This window comes from Rhinatrema bivittatum, chromosome 2 (genome assembly GCF_901001135.1).
Source record: "Rhinatrema bivittatum chromosome 2, aRhiBiv1.1, whole genome shotgun sequence".
Taxonomy (NCBI): domain Eukaryota; kingdom Metazoa; phylum Chordata; class Amphibia; order Gymnophiona; family Rhinatrematidae; genus Rhinatrema; species Rhinatrema bivittatum.
In genome coordinates, this window is record NC_042616.1 from 51,386,213 (window position 1) to 51,410,079 (window position 23,867).

The window sequence follows — 23,867 nt, forward strand, 5'->3', positions numbered from 1 at the left end:
CCGCCCCCCCCCCCAAATGGCTCACCCCTTCCTTCGTAAAACTACCCATCCTCCATCCCTCCATGCCCCTCCCCATTCCTCACTAGGCAACCAATCCACATTGCCCTCTCCTTCCCCACCCATACATTCCTCACCCTGCCTTCCCTCTATCCCAAAATGAGGGCATCCTCCTAGGTGTCTTGCAATGAATATGCCAGCACATTATCAGTCAAAATCAATAAACTGAAAAAACAATTCCCTATCTGATCTCCAACAAAAGCATCTGAAGACCCAAATGACATGGATAAGCGGTCAACACATGACAGAGTATTGCAGCTGGGAATTAGTCAATTATTGCTAAAATTAAACCAGCGACAAACCCACATGACCCAATCCCAGCCAGCTCCTTGAAACAAGTACACCAAGTTGTCACTCCAACAATCACTACCTTAATTAATCATTCACTATCAGAAGGAAGTATATTACATGGATTAAAATAAGTGGTAATAAAGCCAATCCTAAAAAATAAGACTGGGAGGACTGATGACTTGGACAACTATCATCCAATAGCAAACTTACCATTCCTTACAAAAGTTCTTGAGAAAGCAGTGTTATCCCAACTTGTAAATGATCTGGAAAATCAAAGTACTCTCTTCCCAAATCAGTTTGGATTTAGGAAATATCACTCAAATGAGACACTACTCCTCTCATTAACGGACCTGTTATGATTCTACCAGCAGCCGGAGCCGCAGGTAGCCTCTCACCTCTTTTTCCACCCTTCTTCGCAGCCTGGAGGCTGCCGACATTCTCTCCTTGCAGCATGGAACCGCCGTCATCGCCGCTGAGACCCACGGCATGGAGCCACCACTGCTGCTGCTTCCATTGCGGCAGGAGCCGCCGACCTCCTCCCTTTGTTCTGCGGCCAGGAGGCTACAGACGCCGCTCCCATGTGTCTGGAGGCTGCCCGGAAGCCTGCCCCCCTCGCGGTGTGGAGCTGTTCTCCTGTGGCGGGGAGAGCCGCCTTCAGCGTCCTCTTCACAGCCGGAGGCCACCGCCAGTGTTTCTGTGTGCCTGGAGCCTCCTCCAGCCTTCCTTCTTGCGGCAGGAAGCCGCCTTCAGTGTCGGGGCCTGTTCTGCGGCCTGTTCCAGCTCCTGCTTCGCTCTGTGGCATGGCCGCTCTCCAGGTCCTGCCTTCCACCTCTGTAGGCGCGGGGCCACGCCTCCTTTTCATATTTAAAGGGCCAGCCTGGGAGTGGTCCTCCTGATGATGTCATCGTGGGAGTCTCTCTTCAGCCCTATTAAAAGGGCCTGACTTCATTGCTTCATTGCCTTCGCAAGGAGCCAGTCCTCCTTAGGACTTCTCTTCAATCCAGCTTCTCCTAGGCACTCCGTTTCATGTTGGAATTCCATGTCTTCATCAAGGTCCCTCGTCGGATCCCGTGTCTTCATCCGTCCAGTTCCTGATGTTCCGACGTCCTTCTCTTCGGATCTCCTGATGTTCCGACGTCCTTCACTTCAGATCTCCTGATGTTCCATCCTTTAGGTCCCCTGTAGTCCTGATGTCCTGTTCTCCGGATGTCTTCACATCCTAGATGACCTTTTCATTCCAGATGTCCTTCTCCTCTGCAGCGCAAGTCTCCAGAAGAACCCGGCATTTAATGTTCCTTACACTGAGCCCCAGTGTTCCTCGTAATAAATCCTGTCTCGGTGTTTCTTGCTCCGAGTAGGAGCTGGAACCAAGCTCCTACTCTGAATCCTGAATCCTGTCCAGGTCTTCGGAGACCCTTGCACCTGTCTCCGTCCATGACTAAGAACTCTGCTTAAACCTGTTCCATTTCTGCATGGTCCATGCCTTGCCTTGACTGGCTATGGACGGCACGCCTCGGTGTAGGCCTCGCCGGAGCCTTCATCTTGACACCTCCAAGTAACCTGAGTTGGGAACCACCAGTGTGGTCCATGACCTGCCTTGATTGGCTGTGTAGGATGCGTGGTGTGGCAGTACTAATTCAGAATTGTTGATTTTGTGACTCTGTCAGAGTCCTCCTTCAACCAACCTGAGTTCCGTCTCAGTCCTTCAATCAACCTGAGTCTCGTCTCAACCCTTCATCCAACCTGAAGCTCGTCTCAACCCTTCATCCAACCTGCGTCTCATCTCATTTCTTCAAGTATCCTGAGTTTCGTCTAATCCTTCATGTATTCTGACTCTTCGTGTGAATCCCTCACGTACCCCGAGTCTTCGTCTGAGTCTGTCTTCACCCTTCAGCCTCTGTTCGTCCTGTCACATCTGCCATTCTGTATGGCAGGTCCGAAAGTGCTATTGAGTGGCTGGAGGGCTACTCCAGAGACTAACATTGCATTGTTGGGTCTCTCTGATGCATTCAGGTTCGACAGAGGCCAGGGTTCAGCCTGTCCGCCCGTGCTTGGACACTCCTCGCCTGCCTCGGCGCTTCCCAGAGCCCTCTGCGGTCGCATCATGGCCAAAGGGTAAACAATCTCCAGAAATGGGACCGCCTCCAGCGCTCTGCATAACAGGACCCAGTTTTATGAGGACTTGACACTGATGAATATTATTGTCTTGTGCTAATTGACTTAACAGCCACCTTTAACACAGTAGACCATAACCTGTTATACAATCAGTTGAGAAACATTGAGATCAACGACAGGGTTATCAGATGCTTCTTCTCATTTCTAGTTAACAGAACATTCCAAGTCAATTTGGGCAACCATATATCTGACACTTTCTGCCGTTAACAGAGAGCATTTGGAATGCTGAGAGCTGAATGAAAGATATTCAGGGAGATTTCTACTTATGAAATTAAGTTAGAAGGGCTATTGTGATACTCCTTGGAATTAGCTTTCATTGGTTACATTGGGAGCATCCTTATGAACTGTCCCCTGATGCAGGTGGCAAGGAGCCGCTGAAACGCCATGGCATCGGGCATGTTTTAAGACAGCAGGGCATTGTTGAAGATAATTATGGATATGGCTAAAAGAAGCTGAAAAGGAAAATATACTCCATTTGACACCTATAAAAGGAGTATTATTGCTATACGGATAAATCAGAAGCGGTCCTTTCTGTTGTGATATCTACTTGAAATGAAAAGTAAAAGAAATGGACCCCATATAAAATCTGCAAAAGAAGAAGAAACATGATCTTTATATGACTGTGGTTTGAGAAAGTAATATAAGAAAAGCTCATATTCTTTGGGATATTTACAAATGATGTAACATCAGTCTCGTATAAAAAATTAAGGAATTATTGATGTGCAACAAGGAGTTGGGGCATTTCCCAATAGTGATAACATCTGCTAAGTTGTGTAGAGTTCACATCCGTGCAACTAAATGTGTGTATTTTTAAGGGGTGGGGGTGAGTGTTAATGTAATATGGTTTGAATCCGGATGAATGAATGTTGGGTTGTTTTAGGTATTTTTGTAAAATGTGGTTATTACATGGGGGTATTAGGTAAAGAAATATGTAATACTGAAAAAAAGAGTATAAATAAAGAAATAGTATACAAAAAAAGCTTTTGGTGTAGTGCAATATAGAGTGAGCAAACATTAGGACCTTGTCTATTGAGTTATTGTACTTTCCAATGTGATACAGGTATACCTCAAGGCTCAGCCCTCTGCTCCAACTGTGTAAATTACTGACAAAACTAGGGATTACTTTCTTCCTGTATGCTGACACATATAGTTCTACATCCCACTCTCCAGATCATTTGAAAATACAGCTTTGGTTCTCTCTACCTATATAAAAGCAATACAACAAGAACTATCGCAACTTAACCTGCCATTAAACCCTAAAAAGACTGAAATCATTTGGCTGAGCAGAAAACCATCAATAGTTAAACCACCTGCACTAGCCCTGGGCTATTTTCAAATTAATCCCTCAAATCAACTATGGGATTTAGGTGGACAGATAGAGGAGATCCTCTCAATGAAAATGCACCTCAGTAAATTAATTAAGACAGGTTACACCTAGTTACGTATACTACATCGGTTGAACCATTATTAACCTTCGCAGATTTCCGTACTGTATTGCAAACTCTAATCTTCTCAAACCTTGACTATTTATTTATTTATTTATAGAATTTTCTCTACCGTCGTTTGGTGGGGACCGTCACAACGGTTTACAATAAGGCACAAAAAGTAATGATCCTATGATTTGTTCATTTACATAGGTGCCATAAGGTTCGGTAACATAGTTTGTTATCAATGTTGTTGTTAAATGTGATTAATCATGTCCATATCTTTCCTTCTCAGTTTTAAGTACAGAATTAATTTCACAAATGTAACTTATCCATTAGTTACTATTGTAACTCCTTACTACTAGGTCTTCCAGCAAGTCACTTAAAACCACTTCAACTACTACAAAATGCAGCAGCAAGAATACTACTAGGATCTAGGAAATATGATCACATTACACCCTTGCTGATGTCATTGCACTGGTTACCAATACAAACCAGAATCTACTATAAAGTACTAACGATAATATTCAACATCATTCATTCCAATAGCATTGGCTTAAAGGACTACTGGCTATTTCCACGATACGGAGCACACACCTGACACAAATAAGAGATTGTGTGTTTTCCATAGTGGGTCCAAAGCTCTGGAATTCTTTGCCTGAGACGCTACTTACTTTACCAGACAGAACAAAATGTAAATGTGAATTAAAAACACGGTTATTCAAAAATGCATATAGCTTAACCTAAAATCATTAGAATGCACAGAGCCACAAAGACTACAAAGACAAAAGATAATAATTGAATCATGAAGAATAAATCAAACGAGAGAATGCAAGGTTCTCAAAACAAACCACTGACAAAAGATACAAAAGCTATCATTTTGTTTTAACTACCCGTACTCTTTGCCTTTTGAACTAGATCAAATATTACTTTTATTATTACTAGAACAAACATCTTGATAAATACCAATGCCTGCCTATGAAAACCACCTCTGTAACCAATCTTTGTTTGTATGTTTATTGATTTATAACTATGAATGTCAATCTGTAAATTGTTGTTATCTGTACATGGAGCAATATAAAATGTCTAAATAAATAAATATGCAGCCCAGCATTCTTTTGGCTTTAGCTATTGCCTAGTCCCACAGCTTCGCCATCTTCAGATCATCAGACACTATCAGTCCCTCTCCCAGTCCATGCGCAAGCTCTTTTGGATTACCACACCCCAGATGCATGACTCTGCACTTCTTGGCATTGAATTCCAGCTGCCAAATCTTTGACCACTCTTCACGTTTTCTTAAATCACTTTTCATTCTCTCCTTCAGACGTGTCCACTCTGTTGCAGATCTTAGTAACATCCACAAATAGGCAAAATTTACCTTCTATCCCTTCTGCCAGGTCACTCACAAAGATATTGAACAGAGCCGGTCCCAAAACCAATCCCTGGGCTCTCCACTTAACACCGTTCTTTCTTCAGAGTAGGTTCCATTTACCATTACACACTGTCTCCTGTCAGTCAACCAGTTTGCAATCCACGCTTCTCATTTTGTTCACGAGTCTCTTATGTGGGACTGTATCAGAGGTTTTACTAAAATCCAAGTAAATCATATTGAGGATTCTTCCCTGATCCAATTCTCTAGTCACCCAATCAAAAAATCAATCAGATTTGTCTGACAGGACCTTCCCCTGGTGAATCCATGCTGCCTCGGGTCGAGTAACCCACCAGATTATAGATAATTCACTATCCTTTACTTCAGCAGAGTCTCATTAATTTTCCCGCTAACAAGGTGAGGCTAACCGGCCTGTAGTTCCAGTCTCCTCTCTGCTCTCACTCTTGTGAAGCAGGACCACCATCGCTCTTCTCCAATCTTGTGGCATCATTCCCATTTTCAGGGATCTATTGAACAGCTCCTTCAGCGGATCCACCAGCACATCTCTGAGCTCCCTCAGTATCCTGGGATGAACTTCATCCAGCCCCATGGCCTTGTCCACTTTCATTTTCCTAGCTCTTCCCATACATTCTCTTCTGTAAATGGAGTTTTGTCTACTCCACCCCCATCCACAGTCTTGTCAACTAGTGACGGTCTTTCTCCAGGGTCTTCTTTAGTGAACACCAAACTGAAGTATTTGTTTAATATTTCGGCCATTTCTTCATCTCTCACCACACATTGATCTTTGTCACCTTTCAATTTTACTATACCACTTTGGACCTTTCTTCTTTCTCTGTTATATCTGAAAAATGTTTTGCCACCTCATTCTACCTCTTTGGCAATCCTTTTTTCTGCCTGACTTTTTGCTTTCTTGATTTCTTTCTTCGTTTCCCTCAGTTTCACCAGATATCCTTCTCATTTTGGAATCCTTTGTAGGCTCCTTCACACACACACACACACACACACACACACACACACACACACACACACACACACATGATCCCTCACACACACACACACACTCATTTTCACAGGCTCCCCCATACACATACACACACACACATGCTTTCAAGGACACACGATCCCTCTCACACATATAGACACACAAACACACACAAACATGTTCTCACACACACAGATGCTTCCTCACTCCCTTATCCTCTCTCACACAAACTGGTTCTCACTCTTGCCAGCTCCTTTATACACACATGCAGGCTCTCTCTAACAGGCTCTCTCTCATACACACATGCAGGCTCTCTCACATGCTCTCTCTCATAAACAGGCCACTCCCACACACACATGCAAGCTTCCTTACTCCTACATGATCTCTCACAAATCATCTCTCACTCCCACAGACACTCTCACATTCATATGCAGGCTGTCACATGCTCCCTCTCACAGGCTCTCTCTCATACATACACACACACACATGCTCTCACTCTCATATGCTCTCACCTCTCACAGGCTCTCTCAAATACACATGCTCTCATATACACACGTTTCCTCACTCCCACATGTTCTCTCTCTCAAACGCAGGCTCTCATGCACACAAGCTTAGTCTCACAGGCTCCCTCAGACACACACACATGTGCTCAATTTCACAAGCTCCCTTACACACACACACATGCTCCCTCACACACACACACACACACACACACACACACACAGGCTTCCTCACTTCCACATGCTCTCTGTCACAAACTGGCTCCCTTATAATATACACAAGTTCACATTCTCAGATGCTGTCTCTCACAGGCTTTGTCATACACACTCACACACACACACACACACTCTCTCAAATACACAGGCTTCCTCATTTCCACATGATCTCTCTCACAAGCTCCCTCTCTCTCACACACACACACACATACTCTCTCTCACTCCCACAGACTCTCACACAAACACACACACATTCCCACTCTCAGGGCCTCCCCATTTTCTGGGTCTGTGGTGGCCCTGCTGCAGAGCCTCTCCTTGGGCCATGGCAGCAAAACCTTTTTGGAGGCAATGCCACTTCCCTGTGAGCTGCGAGCTGGCAGAAGGAGCAATAATATTCGAGCCTATGTTATCTCCTGCTGCCACGGGGCCTATCTTACAGTAGAGACAGCATAATCTCACAACTTCTACCACAAGACAGGCCTGTGGCAACAGGTGATGACTTAGACTTAAACGCTGCTCTTGCTGGTAGCTTATGCAGAGGGAGTGAGGATGAAGTAGAGGACAAAGATCGATGGGTGAAGGATCTGTATGCAGAAGATTGCACCTTATTGGATTGGGCAGGGGTTTGCATAACCCTGGGCCCGGCTGGCAAAAGGATAATAAAATATTTTTTGGGGTGGCACTTACCACCCCTTAGCAATAACAATGCACATACAAGCCAATACAGTAAAGTACGCTTAGCACAGTGCACTGTTTAACCCGGGTTGGACTCACGTTTTGGACGCACTAAACCCCTTATCTGCACATTTTATGCTCAGAGATAAGCGCCTGCCCAAGAGCAAGCGTTAATTTCTGAGCAGCCTGGAAAAGTGCGCAGAAAAGCAGAAATGCAGAATGCTACAGTGGTTTTTAATTTTAAGTAGACCCCTTGACACGTGGCAAGACTTTATGCCTGCTCCGGGGCAAATTTTGATGGGTTAAAAAGTGCACCTTGGGCACATGGCAATTTTTTTAATCGTGGGATAATAGCCAATAGCCTCATTTCCATGACATTTACATGTGATGAGCGCTATTAGCTATACCTTTGTTTGGCTGCGCCGATCCCCTTATTGCATCGAGGGTTATGGACGCACGTCCAAAATGTGTGTCCAACCGCTCGTTAACCTGTGCGTTAGGCTGCGTGTACTTTATTGCATTAGCCTGTTAGTATATTTTCGGGGATACGCCTTCCTGCGTACTCCCTGCCAGGCTGGACACTCCTCCAGTTAGAGAAAGAGACTTTGTTAGGATTTTGGACTACATTGAGGGTTGTTTTGCTGGGTTGCAGCCAGGTGCTCTCGGTGAAGGCTATTCCCCGGATCCAGAGGCCAGGTCACTGATGATCTGCCAGTATACCCTTCTGGAGCCAGAGAAGAGCTGCAGTGTCAGTGAGATCCAAGAAGGTTTTGGACATTTTAGTGAAGCATTTTTGTTTGGTTGAGAGGAGGTCTTTTTGTTACCCCCCTCCTCTCATTTGGAAATTTGGCAGTGTGCCTGTTTTTTTGTCAGTCAAACAGAGTAGAACAGACCAAAGAAGAGCTACTCTGCTCCCTAGTTTAAACCCTTCCTTCTGTTGTATTCCCTGTCTGGGCTGCAGAAGCAGGGCCCACTTCTAGCAGTGGCACCCTTGGCCCAGGTCATACACTAGTCATAAACTAGCTACAACTCTGGCTTACAAGCACCTGTTACATTGTTTAATTTTGTCTGAATTATATATGTTTTAGGTCTGGGACAATCAAAGAGCAATGACCTCTTTGAAAGACAAGACAACTGAAATGCCAACTCTAGGCCGTCCTTTCCGACTTGGGATGCTGTACGACTGTCGCACGGAGACTCTTATTCCAGGTAAATGCTTTATGTGACACATGTAACTGCATATGAAAAGGTGAGCACAAATTGTTTGAGTTTGCATTCATTATTCCCAATTATTTTAAATCCTATTTGGACCGCATTTTCAAGAAAGGAACCTGTTTTTACAGTATAAAGGAAGATTTAACAATCGTTTACTGAACCAATGGCCTAGGCTGAAGATGAGGGTTATTATCACTTCTGTAGTTAGGGTCAGGGCCCCTATTCTCTCACAGTGGCCCTGGGAAAGGCTGCAAAATCTGACCCTTGCCATGGAATTTATTGGTCCCCGTGGAATCGCCATGGAAAACCGGAGGCGAGCCAGGTCAGGGAGGCTCCGAACCTTGAAGGGCGCGGGATAGAAATACTTTTACATGATCAGGTGGCAGCAGGAAGAAGAGAGGGATGGCACCTCAGGCCATGCCCTCCTCCTCTTCCTCTTCCTCTGCCGCCTGGGCCCTGACCGCTGCTTTGAACAGTGCGGCAGTTTGGAAACCCGCACTGTCAGAGGGGAAGGACATGGCCAAGGGCACTGCTGCTCTCCTCCTGCCTCCTGATCAGCAGTGGAGGGGAAAGGGATGATAAAAGGGGGATCGGTGGACTAGAGAAGGTCATTGTGTGATAGAGGATGCGGGAGTTGTGTGAAAGAGGAGCCGGGGGTTGTATAAACGAAGTGTCACAGATGCAGAATATAAATGGTAGGGCCTTTGCAAGGGGTAAGCAAGATGGGCACCCACCTGGGGTGGGGAGGGTGCCACACCACTGCCATCATTAGTGGTGTCCTCCCGTGCAGCTCCCAGCCACTTCATGAGAGTTGGATCTCTCCCATGGCCTGCCAGGGTGCCATTGCGCTCCTACCAATGGTCCTGATGGGGGGGGGGAAGGGGGCTGGAGGAATAGAAGAGTTGGGTGAATGGGGAATGTGCGAGATAGAGGCTGGGGGATTAGGGAAGGTGTGAAAGAGGAGTTCGGGGAGGGGGGGAATGTGTGTGTCTATGTTTATATTGGCACTTGGGATGAGAGAGAGGACACCTAAGATGGGGAGAAGAAGGGAAAGAAATAATGTTTATCCATTCTATGTACTACTCTGTAGTCAACAAGAGGAGTCCCTGTCCATATCTACTCCTCAACTCCCTGTAAATTGACATCATATACACTATATATACCCTTGTTATTTGGTTAATCTCTCATCAATCATAGAGGTTCTGTTGTAAGATATAATTTCTGCGCATTGACTACTGTAAGATAGAAGTTCTCCCGCTTTGACTTTTGTTTAATGTTCCTCTCTCTTTTTATCCATTTCCATGTTACAGATGTTCATTGTATTAGACAAAAGGAAATGCCTGATTTCCTGCACCACTCATGTTGAATGTAAACCGATGTGATATGTAAAATCAAACACCGGTATAGAAAAAAACAAATAAAGAAAGAAAAATAAAGAAAGAAAGATGACTGGGGTGGGGAGTAAGAAAAATGGGATGTGAGCGAGAGCTGGGCTAGAGCCAGGGGAGGGGACACCTCCCTATCCCTCTCTCTGGATCCCCCTCCCCCCAAAGATCCCAGAGCCTCCTCTCCCTCCCGATCCCCCTCCAAGATCCAGAACCTCTCTCCCCATCCCCTATCTTAATCTTATCTCTTCTCCACCCTTCCCCAATTCTTCCTCTCGCCTCCTCCATCCTTCCTCTCTCCCTTCCTCCCTGTGCCCAATCTTCTCTCCTTCTCCTATCCCTAGCTCTGATCCTCCCTCCTTCCCTCTCCTCTCCTCTCTCTGTCCTTGATCTAGATGGTCTTTCCTCTCCCCATCCCTGAGATCTCCTCTTCCTTTGCTTCCCCATCCCCCATTTCTATATATGAGATTTCCCTACTCATGCAACTCCCAAAAAGAACAAAATAAATTTATGCAGAAATGAAGCCAGTTGGAACAGGTTTTTATTGTGGATAGTCAAAAGATTTGTATGGCTAACTTTGGTACTTCGCTGGTGTAAAGTCTGCCTGGCAACAGAACCAGAGGGTCAGGCTGTGTGACCTGTGTGTGAACCTGAACATGGGTCCAGCGTGTGAGACCATAAAGAGGAGCAAGAAGATTGCAGCAGGCAACGTAAATAATGAAGTGTTTGCCACAAGCGCCGCCATGGTGAAACTTATCAGTACAGAACAGACACCTGTACGATAGTAAGAAATCAGAGCAATGCTGGGAGTAGGGAGGCTTGCACAGTACCTGGCAATTACTGGTTGCTGGAAATTTACAAGAGATCTAATGACGCAGGACAGAAAGGCTAAAAATAGTCAGAGAGTGGAGATCACTTGATGTAGTGAGCCAGGAAGACGTGTCTCTCTCTGGCTCCGGGGCCCACTACTCTCATCGTGACTCATCACAGTGCGTAAGATACTAACTTTGGGCGCTGGACACAGAGGTGGACAGTGCCTATGTCGATTGTTCATTTTATGAGCAGAGCATCACCAGCGATGACAACTAAAGGTGGCAAAAAGGAGAAAGAAAAGCTGAGGGCTCCCAACTCAAAGATGGCGGCTGTCAGTGACAGTGAGTCTCCCTCCCCCTCTTTACCGCTTTCGATCGCCGATATTAAAAACAGGCGCTCGTTATGAGTGCGGGTTTCGATCACCGCATGAGGCTGAAGCTGCCGTGGGACATAAAATGCATAAATTATGCAAATGATTTGCTCGCAGAAATCCATGCGCGTGCGGAAAATGCGTGCAACTAAGCTTGGTGAGAGTTTACATAATGAGCAGTCGCATCCGCTGCACATAAAAGCGAGCCAGCGAACTGGTCTCCCTATTAAGTGAAAGTATGACCCTGGATAGTATTTCTAATATTTCTAATAACTCTGTGCTGCAGAAAACAGGGCAAATATTTTCATGGATGCTAATTCACGACAATCTTGCCGCTCTTCTGGCCGTGTATCTGTCCGCCCAGGGAAGCTCCTACCTCGGACGCCGTGAAAAGCGCTTTGCTAGGCTGGTCACTCTGAATCCGAGATAGGCGCTTATCAGGCCATTCGTGCTCTGCTGGTGGCAGAAAAATCTATATAATAGGGCACCCAGAAAGGTGTCTAGCTTACCTTGCCGCTAAGGTGCTGAGCTATGCATTTACTTGATCGCAAATCTATACAATCGGGCACCCAGAAAAGCACCTAGTTAAGCTGGCCACTCGGATGCTGAGATAGGCGCTCAGCTAGGTGGTTTTCAGGACACTCAGATACAAACATAGCATCCCCCCCCCTGAGTCAGCGCTGACATTTAACTCATGCCCTGACCATGGTGGTAAAAAACCCGCATTAAAAAAGCCACACTAGCATTAACACGGCTCTGTGCATTGCCTATGATTAGGTTATCGCCTCCTTTGCATGCTGTTAGCATGCATTCGCGCAGGAAAAGCCATGAGTCTGTAAGCGTGTTCATACGCGCTTTTCTCCCACGCACAAAACCCTTATTACATCCCCCTATAGGGCTTTGCGCGGGAAAACGCGCAAAGCCCACGGCAGTTTCAGTGCTCCTAATTCCATCGGCCCCTCGTGTCTTCCGAGTCTCAGGAGGAGAGCATGGTCTCTGCAGCGGCAACAGGACCACCGGCGGAGAAAAAAAAAGGAGCAAATAAGTCAGCTACTAGAAAGGAATGCCCCCACCCCCTGTCTCCAGTGCTTCTGGGTTTTTTTTTAGCCTTTAGAAAATGTATATTTTTAAATGACTAAGACTGGAATCTTTCCATTTAAAAGGGAAGCTGACTAAGGATGTCTTCCTGTTCCATATCTCCCACATGAATAATAATACGACTGATAGTTTGAAGAAAAACACTTGCTTTATTGCCTGAAAGCATAAAACAAGAGAAGCTGTACAGTGTGGGTGGCTGTCCCTTGGGAGGACAGAACCTGAAGGAAGGGTGTCATTTCGCCTTCTGATAGGAATGTGGTTTCCTTATTTAATGGTTGGGAGCATCACTTTCACTTTTAGTAAAAGTGAAAAATCATGCTGCAAGTCTGAAAGCATTTTAGTAACAGTGAAAAATCATGCTGCAAGTCTGAAAGCAAGGTGCTTCTGTGAGAGTGTAATGTGTATGTGAGACAGGGAGGGTGCTTCTGTATGTGTGTGGTGTATATGTGAGACAGGGAGGGTGCTTCTGTATGTGTGTGGTGTATATGTGAGTCAGGGAGGGTGCTTGTGTGTGTCAATGTTTGTGTGCTAGAGAGATGGAGCATGTTTTTGGCTGGCTTGTGGCTGTGAGAGAGGGCATGTGTGTGATTGAGAGCTAGTGTGTAAGTGAAATAGAGAGAGCATGTGTGTGATTGAAAGCCTGTGTGTAACTAAGAGAGAGCGAGAGCATTGTGTGATTGAGACTGGCCAGAGAGGTGATGTGTATAAGTGTGCGAGCGACTGATCAGGGAGATGACTGGTATGTGTGTGCTTGTGAGTGTGTATGAGAGAGAGAGAGAGAGAGAGAGAGACTGGTTGGGGAGATGATTGGTGTGTGAAAGACAGAAACTGATCCTGAGGGTGTGACTGGTGTGTGTGTGTGTGAGAGAGAGAGAAGAGACTGGTTGTAGTCCCTAAGGAAGAGGACTGTGAGGACAGCTTCAGCAGCTACTGCTGCTTCTGGTGTGGCCTGCAAGGGAAAGGAGTAGGAGAACTGCTGGAGAGGGTAAGTAAAGTTGGTTTTTTAAGTTCATTTTTCTTGATTGACTCCCATTTTAATTATTGGGTAGTATGCGATGTGTCTGCTGTATGAAATATTTTATTGGTGTTTGGTAAAGCTTTCACAATTTGCATGAGTCTTTAATTATTGGATATTCTATTCATCAGCTGTTTTGAATTTATTTTATTTGTATGATTTTATAATTATGATTAATGATTTGTATATTTTGATTTTATTGATTTGTTTCACGAGGAATGGTGAAATTTTTGTTTTTCCATTGTTATACTGTATAGAGTCTGGCGTGATGCGTTTTACAGTTCAGTTTTTGTCTGCACATTTCTATTTATACTTTATGTGGCTTTATTCTGTATTTGGTGAGGGTTTGTGTTCTGCATGCAAAGACTGAGATGAAGCATTCTTTTAGCATTCTTTTGGTTTCTCTCTAGGGATCTGTAGTAGCTTGGCATGTTCTGTTTTCCTGATAGGAGGTGTATTGATATTTTAGATTCTGGTGTAATATTTGTGGTATTCTTTATCATAGGTGGGGTTGTTATTCTTTGAGTGTTGGAAAATAGTACTGTGTTGATACGGGAGGACCATGCCAAAATATATCACAATAGGTATGATGCCATATGAATTCCAAGATGCAAAGTTTTCTTGTTCACATCACAACAGTGCATGAAATTATCACAACAACTTGTATATTAATTTTACCTCAGAATGTCATTTTTCATGTAAAATATGTTATGCATAATTTAAAATTGTGTATGGGGAGGGGGCGCCAGGCTATAAGGTTTGCCTAGGATGCCTAATACCCTTGCACCGGCCCTACAACTAGGCCGAAGCCACTTAACCTCTAAGGAGAGACATTATCGCAAGCGCATGGGGTTGTGCATGTACTGTGGCCAATCGGGTCATGCAGTCCAAACCTTTCCCATTTGTCCAGGAAACTGATGGGCCTAGGATCTGCGGGAGGTTTTCTCCTGGGCCTCACCTCTCCTACTCCTCCATTATCTTTACCTGTATCTCTGCTTTGCAGAGGTCTCGAAGTTCAGACTCTTGCTCTCCTTGACTCCGGAGCCGGAGGTAATTTTATTCTGAAGCGCTTGGTCGAACATCTGAGGATTCCTACCACACCAATAGCTAAGCCTCTGCTATTGTCATCCATCCATGGAGAACCTCTTCCTGGAGAAGTTTCATTGACCACCCAGGCAATTGGCCTGCGCACTGGAGCCCTACACTCAGAATCAATTTCCTTTCTAGTGTTGGAAAAAGCCATGCATTCGGTGGTGTTGGGCCTGCCGTGACTCCAAGACCATATGCCACAATTTAATTGGGCTACCTTGGAACTGTCCCGGTGGGGACCAGACTGTCATGGTGGTGTCTTGCTGAAGTTTCACCGCTCATCTGCATGCCTACCACTCCATCATTACCTGGCTTACCTCCACAATACGCCTCCTTTCAGGATGTTTTCTCTAAGCAAGCAGCTGATGTTCTTCCGCCACACAGAGGGTTCGATTGTGCTATAAATCTGAAGCCAAATTCTGAACCTCCCAAAGGAAGAGTCTACCCTCTTTCAGTAGCTGAGACCAAAGCTATGTCTACCTACATACAAGAAAATCTACAGAAGGGATTTATCAGACCTTCTAAATCCCCTGCTGGTGCAGGCTTCTTTTTTGTAGGGAAGAAAGATGGCACCTTATGCCCCTGCATCAACTACAGGGGTCTGAATGAGATTACCATCAAGAACAGGTACCCCCTGCCCTTAACATCTGAACTGTTTGATAGGCTCAAAGGGGCCAAAATATTCTCCAAATTAGACCTAAAAGGAGCTTACAACTTGGTGCGTATTCGAGAAGGAGACGAATGGAAGACTGCTTTTAACACCCGTGATGGACACTTTGAATACCGCGTCATGCCCTTCGGTTTAAGTAATGCACCTGCAGTCTTTCAAAATATGATGAACAACATCTTACGGGACTTACTGCATCAATGCGTAGTAGTTGTGCGTCCGTCGGTCTTCAACGGCTTCGCCCCGCCTACCTCTCTCTACTCTCGGCTCCTCCCGCTCACCTTGGACTGATGGCCGCTATGGCATCTGCTTGCCATTCTCTCTGGCATCCCTGGACCGGCTTTGATGCTGCACTCCTGCCATTCTCCTCCAAGGTACCTCTAGGATGCATGCGCGCACACCACCCTCATCTTTAACTCTAAGTTGGCGCGAACCTCAGGGGCGTCCCCCTGTTCTGACATCACAACTTCCGGGTATATCTGCCTACAGTATTTGCTATCTCGTTGAGTTAGCAACAGGATTCGTACGGATGGGATTCGCTCTCCGTTCCGAAGCTACTCTGCCACTCCAACACTATCTGGAACTCTTACTACCCTTCAGGGTTCTCTAACAGGGTACCCACTCCTCGGGGGCCTCTCTGCTTCTTTCAGGTGCTATCAGAAAACCGGTACTTGCTCCTCAAGGGCCCATGTGCCCTGTGTCGCTGCCTGCAACCTCTACCCTTCTACTTGGAAGAACTGATTTACAGTTACCATCAGTGAGTACAGATACCATCTCTCTTCACAGCACTGCTTCACTGGAATCCGGTACTCGCTCCTCGAGGGCCTGCTCTCTGCTCCGGTGCCAGACCTCTCATCTAGTGGAATTTCTGATACTGCTAAGTGAGTACAACGCTACCACGTCTCTCTGCTCTAAGGGACCAGGTACTCGCTCCTTGAGGACCTGCTCTTCCTGTCTCAGAGCTTCTCCTATTTCTACATTGGGAATCTGAATGCTAATCTTATTGGGGCAGATTTTCAAAGGGATACGCGCGTAACCCCCGAAAAGCTGCCCCTGCCTGCCCCTGCGCGCGCCGAGTCTATCTTGCATAGGCTCGGCAGTGTGCGCAAACCCCGGGACACACGTATGTCCCTGGGGTTTGCAAAAAGAGGCGGGGAATGGGCGGTCCGAGACGGTCTGGGGGCAGGGCATGGCCTGAGCCTCCAGGCACAGTGGCCTCCTAGGGCGCGAGTGCGCACATCTCCAATGCTCAAATACACGTCATAGCGGGAACCTCGGGGGCTGCCCCACTGCATGATGTCAGTACTTCTGGTATATTAAATTAAATTAAATTAGCTTCCCTTAAATTAGCTGGGAGTCTCTTTCATGTATAGCCCTATGTTTATATTATACTTAATTTTTTTTTTCCTATGGTATCATGTGTTCATTGTTTCTTCATGTTCAGTATACCACATGTTCTTGGTATTACTACCAATTGTTCAGTGTTTCTGCATGTTCTATTATATCACATGTTTCATTGTATCCGCCACATGGCGACTATTCAGTTTTGATGTAAACCGGTGCGATATGTATACTTTAAAGGAACATCGGTATAGAAAAGTTAAAAATAAATAAATATATCTAGCCTCCGCTTCTGCTACCACTTTGAGTTAGCAAAGACTTCACTTCGCTACTCTGACTGCTCTAAGCTGCACGCTTAGATGCCACTTTCTCGCTAAGGGCCTCGCTCCAGCAGAAGCTCTAAATACCCACTCCTCGGGGGTCTCTCGCTTCCAACTTCCCTTCGGGGTCCTCACTAACCAAGACAACTGCTCCTCGGGGGTCTTTTCTCTCTATTCATTTTCAGGATATTGGACCATTGGGTACTCGTTCCTCGAGGGCCTATCTACTTCATATCCTGCACCACGGACCTTCAGTCCCACCATTCTACCATCAGGAAGACACCTTCTCTCTGTGAGTACCTCTACGATCCGCACTCCAACTCCACCCACCAGCCACGGTGTTAACCGCACTGCAGGCTCCTACCTATCATGAACATCTGGGTGAGACTACACTTCTGAGCTGTTGAACGTATTGGCACTTCGTGGATCAGTGCCTTACCTTCCTGCTTCACCATCTAATTACAGCAGTACAATAAAGACTCTATCCATTCTGTGTCTGTTATCTGTGTCAAAAACCTATATCAGTGGTTCCCCATGGAGCCCCTCCCCATGGGCGGAGTCATCTCCATTGCAACCAAGGGTCCACAATGCCTCAGACACAACAAAGGTTAAGCTTGCTGAAAACCCCTGGTGGAAAAGAGGCTGTACAACAGGCTGGATCAGGTGGCCAATGATGAAATGGCTTAGGTAACTAGGAGCAGAGCTCCCTGGAGGCCTCTGATGGTGAGGAAGTATAGTAGGCAGAATCAGGGGATGGTTAGGCTGCATGGAAGACAAAATCCATGACAGTACCTCCCCTTTAAGACCCCCTCCTTCTGGATCCTATTTTCCATGGGGGCTATGGCTAGCAGGTACTTGGTTGCCTGAAGGTGCAGAACTAGATTTCTTGAGACATGGAGGTACTGAGTCAAAGTTTTTTGAGCTTAGAAGCATGGGCTTAGGAATTTCTAGATGCTAGTGCCAAGATTTAAAGGTTCCAGATGATGGAAGGGTTAGCCTAGTATTTCTTTGGCATTGGATAGCCATGGTTATGTCATAAGGAGAATGGAGAGTGCACCCAGATTCCTTTCAGTCTGGATACATATGTTGAGACTCTCCCATGATGGACTGAGGATCTGACATCTTACTGGATTTGACTTGGACATGGGCATGTCACTGTAAATGAGCCCCAGGCTCAGGGCATCTGGCTGGAACTGAACCCCTGGCTGGAACTGGGACTCTGTCACAAAGCATCTTGGCTGGAACATAAGAACATAAGAAATTGCCATGCTGAGTCAGACCAAGGGTCCATCAAGCCCAGCATCCTGTTTCCAACAGAGGCCAAACCAGGCCACAAGAACTTGGCAATTACCCAAATACTAAGAAGATCTCATGCTACTGATGCAATTAATAGCAGTGGCTATTCCCTAAGTAAACTTGATTAATAGCCGTTAATGGACTTCTCCTCCAAGAACTTATCAAACCTTTTTTGAACCCAGCTACACTAACTGCATTAACCACATCCTCTGGCAACAAATTCCAGAGCTTTATTGTGCATCGAGTGAAAAATAATTTTCTCCAATTAGTCTTAAATGTGCTACTTGCTAACTTCATGGAATACCCCTTCGTCTTTCTATTATTCGAAAGTGTAAATAACCGATTCACATCTACTCGTTCAAGACCTCTCATGATCTTAAAGACCTCTATCATATCCCCCCTCAGCTGTCTCTTCTCCAAGCTGAACAGCCCTAACCTCTTCAGCCTTTCCTCATAGGGGAGCTGTTCCATCTCCTTTATCATTTTGGTTGCCCTTCTCTGACCCTTCTCCATCATAACTATATCTTTTTTGAGATGCGGCGACCAGAATTGTACACAGTATTCAAGGTGCGGTCTCACCATGGAGCGATATAGAGGCATTATGACATTTTCCGTTTTATTAACCACTCCCTTCCTAATAATTCCTAACATTCTGTTTGCTTTTTTGACTGCTGCAGCATACTGAGCCGACAGTTTTAAAGTATTATCCACTATGATGCCTAGATCTTTTTCCTGGGTGGTAGTTCCTAATATGGAACCTAACATCGTGTAACTACAGCAAGGGTTATTTTTCCCTATATGCATCACCTTGCACTTGTCCACATTAAATTTCATCTGCCATTTGGATGCCCAATTTTCCAGTCTTGCAAGGCCCTACTATAATGTATCACAATCCGCTTGTGATTTAAGTACTCTGAACTGGGCCTCTGACAGAGGCCTCTGACTGAGAGCCTCCTGAGCCTCTGACTGAGGGAAACTGGAACACACCTCTCTCTGGGATCTAAATGAGTGGAATAGTGCCTCCCTCCTGGTGTCTCTTTGTGGGTGCTGGACATCTATAACAGCACCTCTCTGTGGACGCTAGGTGTCTGGAATGGCACCTCCTTCCTGGTGCTTGGCTTCTGGAATGGCACCTCTGTATGGGTGCTCGATATATCTGAGTAACCGAGCCACTGGTTCAGGGCATCTGCATGGCTGGGCCCACAGTACAGAGAGACTTGATGGTAAAACCATCGGTTCAGCGGTTAGGAATGGCTGGACCACCAGCTCAGAGTTTCTCAATAGTTGATTCTGAGGTTCAAGGAATCTCAGGGTACAAATTGGTGGCCCAAGGTTACTCAAGGGCCAGATAGTTGGGCTGGTATCTCCCTGATGTGGGATGGTGTCACTCTGGCATTGGATGGCTAGCTCAGGATCTCCTTGAGGCTGGGCATTGAGAACAGCAGTACCTCCCTCTGGGCGCTAGGCATCTAGAACCACAGAGTCTCCTTCTGGGCACTGGGCATCTGGAACTACAGCACCTCCCTCTGGGCACCCATACTGAGATCTCTCTAAGACAGAGTAGCTAGGCTCGAGTCTCTCAGGCACCGGCTGGCTGGAAAAGCCAGCATGGACTCCTCCTGGAGTTGAGGTACTGTTGGACGTGAGAGGGATTCAAATGGGTTCATAGTTCCCTCAGGCTTGGGAGACAAGACAGGATGTGCAGAAGATATGAATGTTGTTTTTACACAGATCAGTGGGAGAAAAGAATCACTGACCTTTTCTGGACACAGAACTGCAGCAGGATGAGCAACTTGGCAAGAATTCTGTGTAGGAGAATGAAGTTGGTCCCTGAGCTGGGTTCCCTCAGAAGGTTCTGGAATGGCAGGTAGAGCAAAGATGCAGACTACCTGCCTCACATTCAGTGCTGATCTTTTTGTTGTCCTGCTACAAACAGCTGTGGTACTCAGAGCTCTGGAGTTAGAATTAATTAACTTCCCCTGAGTCAAGATTTTTATCATTGGGGGCAGAGCTGTATTTTGCAGTGCTTTTACTTGCCTCAGGTTTTCTGATCTGGATTCAAAAGGAAATTCTGCCTTTCTAGCAGGTCAGTACAGTAAAGTGCGGCCGCGGTTACCCTGCTCCTAACCCGCTTTCTACTCACTTTTCGGCCGCGTTAGTCCAACCCGCGATACACAATCCCCTTTAACCCATTCTTACCGCCTCTTTAAATCACCGGGTAACCCCTTCCGCCCGCGGCATGTATATTAGATGTAAAAGATCGAATTAGCTATTCCCTCCCATACAGTAACGCGCGCCCCGACTATCGCTTTTTTACCCTGCCGTTTTGCCGCGGGTTTAACCTGCTAACTTACCACCTACCCTGACCCCTGCGTTAGAGGCAGGGGTAAGGGTAGGCGGCAAACTTTCCCCCAGCCCCTGCTCACCTGCCCTGGCCGCGTCCATGGGTGCTGGTCTCCGGGGCAGCCCCAGTCCTCTCCCCTCCTCCCGAAGCAACGAAAGCGGAAAAAAGCGAAAAAGCGAAAAAAAAAAAAGCGAAAAAGCGAAAAAAAAAAGTAACAACGAAGTGGACGGTTCTCCTACGCTCGGGATTGCCAGTCCTCTCTCCCCTCCTCCCGAAGCAAGGCGCATAAAGCAGCCTTGCTTCGGGAGGAGGGGAGAGAGGACTGGCAGTGTAAAGCAACGAAGCGACTTACTCTTCTTGCAGCCCCCCTCCGGAGACGGACATCGGCGGAGACGGACCTGCTTTACGCGCCTTACTTCGGGAGGAGGGGAGAGAGGACTGGCAATCCCGAGTGTAGGAGAACCGTCCACTTCCTGGTATCTGTCATTTGAAATGACATTTGAAATGACAGATACCAGCATGTCCGTGAAGCGTTAAGCCAGCGCACCCAGGATACTGTATAGCGCTCTATACAGTAAAATGGGTTGTGCGGGCCTAACGCTTCACGGACGCTTCTTGGACGCAGCTTGCATTTGCAAGCTATTTACATACAGGATCGAGCGGTAGGTGAGCTGCACTGTGCGTGCGGCAACCGCGGGTGCGCCCGGCACTAACGCAGCTCTTCCTACCGTTCCTTACTGTATCGGCCTGTAGGTAAGGAACTTAACTCATTTGGAGAGACTGAGCAGTTTAAATTGGCTTGGCAAACTGTGGAATTTAGGAAGGTAGTATCGATTTTTAAAATATCTTGGTTGTGCTTAGCAGCTTGGGTGCTGGCAGGCTCTGGTGAGCATAGCTTGAGAATTCTTTTTAAAAAAACTCCATAATTACTACAGGATTCTGTGGACTAAAGTTTACCTTCCTGGCCTTTTTTACATGTCCCCATAGCAGTGCTCGGTTTCTGTGGAGTGGAGGATGCTGATGATTTCACTGAACCTAAGGTGGGTTTCTCAGAAGCAGTTTCTTTTCTGATTGAATCTAGGCTTGCTTTCAGAAAACCAGGATTCATGTCATCATGAATTTAAGATAATTGCTCAGCAGCTGGTTTAGGGGCTACACAGAAAAAAACAGAACTCTGCAGAACAGTTATTTTCTAAGGAGCACTGACTGCATCTCCAGAAGGGAGTTTCTAGATTCAGAAGCTTGCAGATCTAACATACTGGTTCTAAGGTGGGGGTCATATGGTGGCACCTTGCACAGTTACAGTAATACAAGACAGTTGCCTGACTGGATCCCCCACTTAAAGGAGCTTAGTCTCTGGTTTGAGCTTTCTGTACCTGAAAAACAGTCATAGGTAAAATTTTTCCACGAGACTTGCCGGCTGGGCTGAGAGTGCTGTACCCACTCCTGTGGGCAGTGGTTGGCCTCTTCATTCTCTCCTGGGGCACTGGGCTGGACTCAGGGTATACCATCCCAGGCAGAGTACAGAACTACAAAGCAAGACATGGTCTGCTCTTCTGCTTAGCCTGCCTCCTCCCCCACAGGTTGAGCCCTTGAGTTCTGGGGACCAGTAGGTCTTGGCTATGACAACAGTACATCATGGTAAGTGAGGCAAGACTTGGACTTAGATAGGCTGGATGAGGCAAGATATGGACTGGCTGGACAAGGCAAGGCTGGCACTGTGGACAGAGACAGACTGAAGCAGAGTTGGACTGGATACTGGAGCTGGACACAGAAGAAGGACTAGGGCTGAGTACAGGCAGAGACAAGGCAATGTACTGAGCATGGAAACTGGGAGAGATACAGGCAAGGCAGGATATTGGACAGGAACTGGAACTAGATACTGGCTGAGGCAAGACAAAATACTGACAATACAGGGAGTGAATACCAGGAATAGGTCTGGGCTGGGCACAGCAAGAGCAAACAGAGACAGGACCAAACAAGGAATAGGCAGGACAACACAGAACAAAGAATATAGAAGCTCAATGGCAGCAAGGCTGGAGGTCCATAGATCATTAGGCTATTGGCCCATAGGCCCCTAGGTATAGAGAGGCCTGGATAAATCACAAGGCAAGATACAAGTGTAGAGAAGCCTGTAGGCGACAAGGCAAGGAATAAGAGAGCAGAAGGTCTAGAGGCAACAAGGCAAGGTATAAGACTGGAGTGACCAAGTCAGAGAGCCAAGAGAGATTCCATGAAAAGGCATTTTGGGTTTGGCACGGCAGGAGCTTGGGTGTGGTATGAACAGTGAGGAGGCAAGGCTGGAGGTTAAGCTTGTTGAGGACCCCTGCTGGAGCAGAGGCTGTACAACAGGCTGGATCAGGTGGCCAATGAGGAGATGGCTTGGGTAACTAGGAGTGGAGTTCACTGGAGGACTCTTCTGGTGGGGAGGTGTAGAAGGCAGAATCAGGGCATGAGGAGGCTGCACGGCAGGGTGATCTTTGTATTACTTATCTAAATATTAGCAAAAGATATCTTATGATTTATCTCTTTATCTCATACTGTATCGGACTTATTTTTCTTTGTATTAGAAGTGGTTCCCGTTCTCCCTAGGGGAGGAGACTTTGACTCCCATCTAATTCACTGTGAACAACGGTGGATTCACCGTCTGAACACTGTCGCCCCGGTAGGGCTAAACAAAGAGATTGAATGGGTCCATTTTACCTGACTCCTGATTGGATGAGAGTTCTAGGTCCTGATTGGTGGGTCAATCTCCTTAGCTGATTGGTCCATGGAGATTTTTGGCGCCTTTTGACAGGTTTAAAGCTCCTTGTCTAACTACATGTAACGCGCTCCCTGTCATGGTTCTCTGAAGACTGTATTTTGGTAAGTGTTGTCTCTTTGCACATTTTACATTTATATACTATGTACGGCACTGGTTTTCTCTAATGCAGTCCCATGTTTATGCTTTATTTACAGTACCCATTTAAGTCTTTTGTGCGTCCCTCCCGATGCAGCCCCTGGCGAAACACGGGTCCGTGTCGGGGGACCCTTCTCTTTGAAAGAATTGTGGTTATATACAGTGGAGTTGCCGTTATGAACAATAAAACTTTTGATATTTAAACATTAATATGAATTCCGGGACTGTATACCCTTTATTCTAGCACTCACTTTCTGGCGTGGATATATATTTGAGTGCTAGTCGTGCTCGGTTATTTGTGGACC

The 23,867-nt window shown here is 46.3% G+C and overlaps 1 protein-coding gene across 1 annotated transcript in view; it reads left to right on the top strand.

Annotated features, from left to right (window-relative positions):
• Positions 1-23,867, top strand: part of LOC115083937 — a 105,167-nt gene that overhangs the window by 9,817 nt on the left and 71,483 nt on the right. Inside the window, exon 2 of the mRNA XM_029588075.1 lies at positions 8,799-8,919. Within this exon, the coding sequence (XP_029443935.1) occupies positions 8,820-8,919 (100 nt within the window). The 5' untranslated portion in view covers positions 8,799-8,819. The remainder of the gene's footprint in view (positions 1-8,798; positions 8,920-23,867) is intronic.